General features: G+C 53.9%; 1 protein-coding gene across 4 annotated transcripts in view; it reads right to left on the minus strand.

Moving 5' to 3' along the window:
* The window catches only part of Rasgrf1 (Ras protein specific guanine nucleotide releasing factor 1), a 104,398-nt gene extending 98,288 nt beyond the window's left edge, over nucleotides 1-6,110 (minus strand). For 2 of the 4 annotated variants that reach the window (XM_076848722.2, XM_076848720.2), the window contains exons 1-2: nucleotides 5,835-6,110; nucleotides 4,845-4,847 (exon numbers count right to left, since the gene is read on the minus strand). In XM_076848722.2, the coding sequence (XP_076704837.1) occupies nucleotides 4,845-4,847; nucleotides 5,835-6,110 (279 nt within the window). The remainder of the gene's footprint in view (nucleotides 1-4,844; nucleotides 4,848-5,834) is intronic. The other 2 variants (XM_076848724.2, XM_076848723.2) reach the window with 1 other exon arrangement.
* Between the last annotated feature and the right edge of the window lie 1,406 nt (nucleotides 6,111-7,516).

Genomic DNA, 7,516 nt, shown 5'->3' on the forward strand with positions numbered 1-7,516 from the left:
GAGCCCCCAAAATGGGGCTGCTTTGATGGTGTGGGGGTGTGGCCCCCAGGGCTCCTCTGATGGAGGCAGGAAACCACAGGTGTGGGGGGGGCTGGACAACCTGTCCACAGCCACGGTGGGGGAGGGAATTTCAAACCCTACTCTTGATGCTGCTTTGGCAAAGCCTCTGTGCTTTCTGTCCTCCCCTGTGAATTGGGAGCCATAGGACCTGCCTGCCAGGGTTGAGACGCTAAAATCGAGTGTGGATGAGCCAAGGAGGGGCTGATAGCCAAGAATGAAGGCAGACCCCCAGGGACCAGGTGAACCTCTCTGCCCAGCTGGCTCTGCCCTGGGCCAGCCCACGTGTCCCCTGCTGGGCACCTGGCAGCCACGTGGCCTCGTTCCCTGGGCTCTGGGCAGCAGGGCAGCCACCTGCCAAGCCTCTGAACATGCCCTTTCATTTGGTCCATCCCCCGCAACACAAACGCCACTTTCCTCCTGTGGCTTCATCTGCCTCTGTAAACATCCTCATCACGTCTGCCCTCAGGCTTCTCAAAATTGACCTTCTATGATGGGACTCATCATCTACCACTGCCCCAAGCCAGCTCCTCCTCTGTCTGACCTTTCCCTCTCTGCTGGCGGTGTGCCTCTGTCTGGTGGCCTAATGCAAAATGTGGACATCTGCCCTACACCATCCAGTGGGAGCACGGGTCCTGCTAATTCTCCATGTGAGCATCTCTTGATGCAATCTTTATCCTAGACCTCCGTTCCTTCTTCCTTTCAGGGTTTCTACACCTGTCACCTGGACTCAGTTACATTAATCCCTGATGTGCTTCCTGTCCCTGCTGTCTCATGCTCTCCTGATGCACGGTCTAGTTCTAGTGGGGAAATGGCCATTCCCAAATGGCCAGCCGAGTGCATGACATCATCATGGACTGTAATGACATCATCGTCACTGCTGTGAATGAAGACAAGAGGGCTATCTATGAATTCAACGAGGGAAGCCGGGAGCTGTGCTGGCTTCCGTGGGAGGAGAGGAGACCTGCAGAAGAGGCAGGAGGAGAAGGGGCTGTCCATCCAAAGGACATGGGGGCAGAGTGAAGATCACTCCAGGCAGAGAGAAGAGCTTCTTCCAGAGCTGCTAGGGAGGGTAGGGGAGGCCTCCTTGGGGAGTTGTGGACAGAGGAGAGAGGGGAAGAAGCAGAGGGTGAGTGGGCCGGACTAGAGGGGTCAGCAGGCTGGATCTCAAGGGGTCCTCCAGCTTGTGGCTGGCAGAAGAGAGGAATCTGAATGTACTCACCATAAAGAAATGATGAAAGTTTAAGGTGATGGATATGCTGATTACCCTGAGTTGATCGCCACCCAATGTATATATGAATCAAAACATCACATTGTACCTCACAAATATGTACAAATATTATGTGTTATTATGTGTCAATCAAAAAAATTTTAAAGGATACGATGATAATAATAACAAAAGCACACTCTGGCTGCTTGCTGCCTGGAGCTGAACTGGGCAAGGTGGGATAAGGATGAAGTTCTTCAATGAGTGAAGCAGGACAGCAGGTGGCCCTGAAATCCTAACCAAGGAGGGCTGGGACAGTGTCGGGCTCTTTGGGAGGGAGTGTTCCATGCACTTGGAGGTTACTGTGGGGTGAGCCTAGACGGAGAGCACCCCACTCAACCATGGGCACTTGGAGGACGAGGATGAAGTTTTCTTCTCTGTGCCTGGGGGACCGAGCCCAGGCCTGGCACAGAGAGCAACGCTGTGCACTGCACAAATCAATGACTGTGAGAATTTAGCTTAGGCTGATTTCCTGACCTCCACCCCACTGTCACCAAGAAGGAGGTGGGGAGCAGATTTTTTCTTGTCCCATTTAAGGCACAACTCCATTTCTGCTGGGGGGCGGTGTAGGGAGATGTGTACCCCATACAGTTAAACCTAGACCCCACAGTCTTTCTGGCTTCCTATGGGTACAAGTCCTCTAGTTTGAGCTATTGGCATCACCAGTGTGCCAGTGTCCCCGTCTCCCAGGTCTAGAGGGATGCTGCTTTTAGAGCAACTTACTCTCCTGCATTCGGGTTTGCATGTTGCTGATTGGCACAGGGCTTGAGTGTGTGCTCCAGCTCTGGGAGGGTCTGCTCTGTGCTGACACCAGCACAACTGCCGAGAGAGAAAGCCAGAAAATGAATCTCTGCCACTGCTGTGCTGGGTAGCCACTGAGGAGATGGTTTCCTCATCTGTAAAATGGGCACAGTCAAACCCTCCAAGCTGTTGTGGATCTGATCCTCCAGGCCAAGAGGACAGTGTCTTAAAATGATGAGGACAGCAAGTACAGGGCTTCATCTCTTCTCCAGGAAAGGTGGACGAGAAGTACTAGGAGGTCCCCAGTTTCCAGAGCCTCTGTTCACATTGGGTTCTAGGCTGCTGTGTTTCCTCTGTCCCAGGTGAGTCAGGAAGAGCCTGACCCCTACATTTTGATCTCCATCTGGGTGGGGAAGTGAGGGGAGTGCTGGGGTTGGTTTGGTGGGGTTTTGCTACAAAGCAATTGGAGCTAGAAACATTATTTCAAGGAGCTTGGAAAAGCAAGTGTGGCATGACTCTACTCTGTAGCAGAGTATGGAACACCAAGGGCCAATCTCTACCAAAAATGAACTCAAACTCTAAATCCATACCACCTAGGCCTTTGGTGTGTGGGCTGCAGGGCTGCAAAGGAAAGGAGGTCGCCACTGAGCAAGCTGGGCCCAGGCCAGGGAAGTGCTTGTAGCTGTCATGGGAAATGGCTGTGCCAATCTGACTTCATGAGACCCTCAGATCCCAGGAAGACGCAGTCAGACCAAGCTGGGTGCAGCCAGGTGGGACTGCATTAGGTTAGGATGGAGCAGGTACTCAGCACTTAGTTCCCAAGGCAGCCTGTGTATTCCAGAATTAGAGTATCTTCCTAAATTGAGGGGCCCACTCTTATCTTCCCCAGGGACCCAGGGCTTATGACAATCAGCTTCTTAGGCCTAGGTTCCAGCACAGGGCCCAGCACCCAGTCAGCCCTCAGGATATGAAATATAGAATTAATAAAGGATACACCAACAAGTCCTGTTTAATCAACATTTTCTGTGCATCTACTATGTGCTTCATCCCTGACTCTGTCATTGCCATTTGGGGGTTCCCAGCTAAGACTTGTTCTGTCACGGAAACTATTCTTGGTCCTTCAAGAAAGGAGCTGTCTGTTTGGACTTGGGTAGTAATGATGCCCTACTAAAAGCAAGTCTTACCAGATACTAGCTAAGTCAGTCTAACTAATGGCTTCTTTGAGGCCTATTAGCCGCAGGCACTCCACCACAACCCCAGTGGGTTTTAACTCAAGGATAGGATTCTTGTGAGCTCAAACCTGTCACAGGGTAGCCTGGAGTCTCTCACACTGGCTCTGTAGCTTGTGCCATGGGACACCCAAGTCACAGAGAAACATGGAGCTGATGCAGGAGCCATCAATTTTACTCAAAGATTTTTTGGGAAAAGTTGTGAACTTTTGTACACAGGTATGGGCCAAAGGAGCAGGATCTACTTTCCCACATGTATCAAACTTTCTCTAGAGTTAAATGAAACATCGTTATAATCATATGAGATGAAGCATTAGTCTTTAACAAAACTCTGTGCCCCAGCTTGTTGGCACTAGATTATCACCTGCTACTCCCAACCCTACTCTCTTCACTGGTGCTGGGAGGGCTCCTCTAGAGAACCCACCTGAGGCTCTCTGGGGAGATGGCTCCGAACACACGTGCATATCATCCATCTGTTTTGCACTCCATTCCCTACATGATCCACTGCTAGCATGATTCAGTACCCAAACCAAGAAAGAGTTGGGTGATCTGGAATCAATGTAGTGTTTCATTTTCAGGAATTCTTAGACAGTGGGTGAATTCTAGGTCTGATCCTGCTAGATTTGATCTTTTTGGTCCTCATTTTCCTAGTCTGTAAAATGGGAAGGGTAGGTGGTGCAATCTCTGAGTTCCTTTCAGCTTTAACATCTAATGACTTCAATAACCCTGCCTGCATGGATATAATTCAGATTGAAGTGAAATTTATTTAGATCCCACTAAAATGTACTGTGAGCATATTTTCATATACATTATTTAATTTAGTATTCTCAAAAACCTCAGAAAAGTCTGTGTTATCTCCATTGTACAGATTACAAAACAAAGAAATTTAGTTTGTTAACTGAAGTCACACAGTCAGGAGGTCATAAAGCTGAGATTCAGTCTCAGGTCAGGCTGTGTTCATGTCCAGGGGCATTCAGAACAGATACTGTGAGCCCACACAAACTCAGCTACCCTGCCTCTCCCTCCCTGCCAGCCCAGGAGTTCAGCCATGGAGGGAGGCCTTGGTTGGGGCTGGGGCTGCAGGTCACTGGTAGATGCAGGTGTACTTTGGCTGGAGAAGGGTAAGTTAAGAAGGGTTGAGAGCCAAGTCTCTGGCCCAGCCTGGGTCTCTTTCCCAGCGACTCCTTTCTTAGGCTCTGTTTGAAACTGGCTGTTCTTTCCATCTTTGCCATCTGGCTTGACTCCCCAGAGACCCATCCTCAAAAATTCCTGTCCACACTGCGGAGTCCCCAGAAACCATCTTCTAACACCCATGCTCTGAAGGCAAAGAAGGGAGATGTGCCAGAGAAATAGAGCTCAGATCCCTGTCCTGACAATTAGGTAGGAGACTTCAAACAAGGCTTCTATTTCAGCCAGTTCAATTTCCACCAGTCTGCATGCAGCAATGGCTTTTGCGATCTGATTTCTCAAAATCTTAGTGTGGCCTCAACTCCTGCTATGCCACTGCATAAGTGAATCTCTCCCTTTGGACTTCAGTGTCCCCCAATAACTTGCTGGTTGGGCTCCATAGATGTCAGGTCCCTCCCAGTGGTGACATTTTAGGACCCACTATCATTTACTTTATCTTCCCAGAGTCAGGGGGGACAGACGCATTTGAGAGCACATCAAGCTTAAAGATACCTCTCTCTCAGGGAGTGTTCATACTAGGCGGCTGCAGGTGCCCCTCCTCCCTCCCTGCCAAAGATGCACCCCTCCCGGCCCAGACACAGTAGATCCAGGCCTGGCCCTTTAGCCTTGCAGCTCAGGAAACGCGAGCGCAGCGCTATAGCCGCGACTGCGGCGGCGGCGCAGGGGGCGGGGGAGGAGAGAAGCGCCCACTTGTCCAGCTGCCTCCGCAGCCCTGGCTCTAGCCCCGGCGCATTAGCGCGTCTTTGGAACCCCCAGGTTTATTGCTCTGGCCAGGGGCAGAGTGGGAGTCCATAGCCGCTCGATCGCACGAACATACCCCTGTGGCCCCGCAACCCCCAACTCAGCGGAGCTAGCGCAGGTTGCTCTTGGCCCTCAGCTGCAGTGAGACAGGGGCCCGTGGCACTTGGATGCCTCTGTCTCGCCCTCCCAATGCCCAAGCACAGGGAATTACACCTCCTCGGGTCTAGGGCCGACAATTTGGTCTATCACAGCTGGGGGAATGGGGGCGGGGGCATCATTTTTGGCAGAACCTGGGTCCAGATTTAATGTTTCAGTCTGTTCCTTCGTACCCCGGTTCCCTCTGCATCTCCAAGTCTCGGTCCCTTTGACCCCGTCTCCCACAGCGCTCATCCGGCGAAGGGCAGCCGCAGCCCTCACCTACTCCCTGCCCGCAGTCCCTGCCCGCTCTGCCCGCCGCAGGGTCAGCCTCTCCTCCCACTGAGACGCCCAGAGCGGCCAGGGTGCGGAAAGTAGAGGGGCCAAAGTTCAATCATAAAGGCTGGTCAAAGGCCCTGAACCCAGAGGGCCGCGGTCAGGGGGTCTGGGAGGTCAGGACGGCGCGCTCGCCTCACCTGTTTCTCCAGCGGCTCCTTGGCGGAGAGCGCCGGCTTGGGGGAGGGCGCGCGGTCGCAGACGCAGCCCTCCAGCAGGTACAGCCCTGAGGGCCGAGAGCTGGAGTCGCTCTCGAAGTAGAAGAGCAGGTTCTGCAGCAGAGCAAACCACTTGGTTTGCCATTTTGTGTTGTCCGAACTCCGCTTGCTCAGGTAGCCTTTGCGCGTGCCGTCCTTGCGCGCCAGCAGTCCCAGGGACGCGACGTGGCCATCGTTCAGCCGGATCCCCTTCTGCATGGTGCTCGGAGGCCAGCGAGACCCCACGCGCTTACATCTTCTCCGCGCGGCACTCTGCAACCCCCAGTCTGTGCGCGCCGCGCTGCTTCTCTCAGGCGCTCGCTCGTTCCCTCTCGCTCTCCCCTCCCCCCAAATGTCTACACTCTGGGATCTAGAGCTGAGCGGAGGCTTCTTCAATCTAGATGTATCATTCTCCGCGTAACCTCTTCGCTTCGCAGAGCGCTGAGGCGCGGGAGATGCCGCCCGACCCTCCCCCGGTTCCGGGCAAACTGAGCGACTGGCGATCTGCGCGCTGGTGAGGGGCAGGCGGAGTCATGTGACGCCGATCCCTCGAAGAGCCCGTTTCAGCAGCGCGGACAGGGACACACGCACGCAGCCCCGCCGAGGCGCAGAGCGACGCGCAGGCTGCACCTTGGAGCCTCCTCCCCCTCCACGGACACACACACGCACACGCACTCACACAAACATTGCTTTCCCTCTCCTGGTTTCCCCTTCTCCCCTTTGGGTGTTAAAAAGAAAATCAGATCAATTTTTGTTTAACCCAGTGGAACCCCGGAGGCTCGCCATCCCGGGAGTTTGCGTCTTTGCACCTCGCCGCGGCGCACTGTAGACCTAGGGTTAAGTCTCAGTTGTCATTTTGTCCTCCATAGGGTCCCCGCCCCCCCCGCCCCCGGTACTTATTTTTCTAATCCAAGGTGGATGGAGGAAGGTGGTGGCGAAATAGATCTGATAGAGCCTTCGGTCCTGGTCTTTGCATAATCAGCGGGGTCACATAAATTTCAGCATCCAGCCCCATTCCGGGAGGCTTCTCCAGCGACCTGAGGACAACACAGGGGGTGAGATGAGGAGGGGGAAGGTGAGCATATATTTTATTTGAGCGTTGCCATAATTACCGGCGCCACCCCCTGCGCCCTGAGATCTGGCTGGCGAGTAGCTGCTGGGAGTTTTCTGCAAATACCCCCCAAAGCCTGAAGGCGGGCTTCAAACGCAGGCGCCGGGGACCATGGGAGCCTTCAAATAGCTGCGCTGGCGCAATGATACCTTAATGATAGATTTTCCGTTCTTATTTTTAGCTCCCATTCGCCTACACAGTTACACGGCATTTATCCGAGAACGTCACCGCGCCCGCATGCTGCACCGGGAGAGCGCGCGGGCTGCCGGGCAAGCGGGGTGCTAGATCAGGGAGCGCGCATCACAGTCTGCCGCAGAGGGCATCGGCCTCGCTTGGACAGTGGTGCCAGGCCGGGCCAGTTTGCAGTTAGGTTGGGCTCCCGCGCAACTCTTGGAAGGAAGGAAGGAGGAAGGAAGGAAGGGAGGGAGGGAGGGAGGGAGGACTCCATTTTCCGCACGGAACCTGCGACCGCCTTTCCCATGAGACAGACACACACACACACACACACACGCAC

This window comes from Callospermophilus lateralis, chromosome 3 (assembly GCF_048772815.1).
Source record: "Callospermophilus lateralis isolate mCalLat2 chromosome 3, mCalLat2.hap1, whole genome shotgun sequence".
NCBI lineage: Eukaryota > Metazoa > Chordata > Mammalia > Rodentia > Sciuridae > Callospermophilus > Callospermophilus lateralis.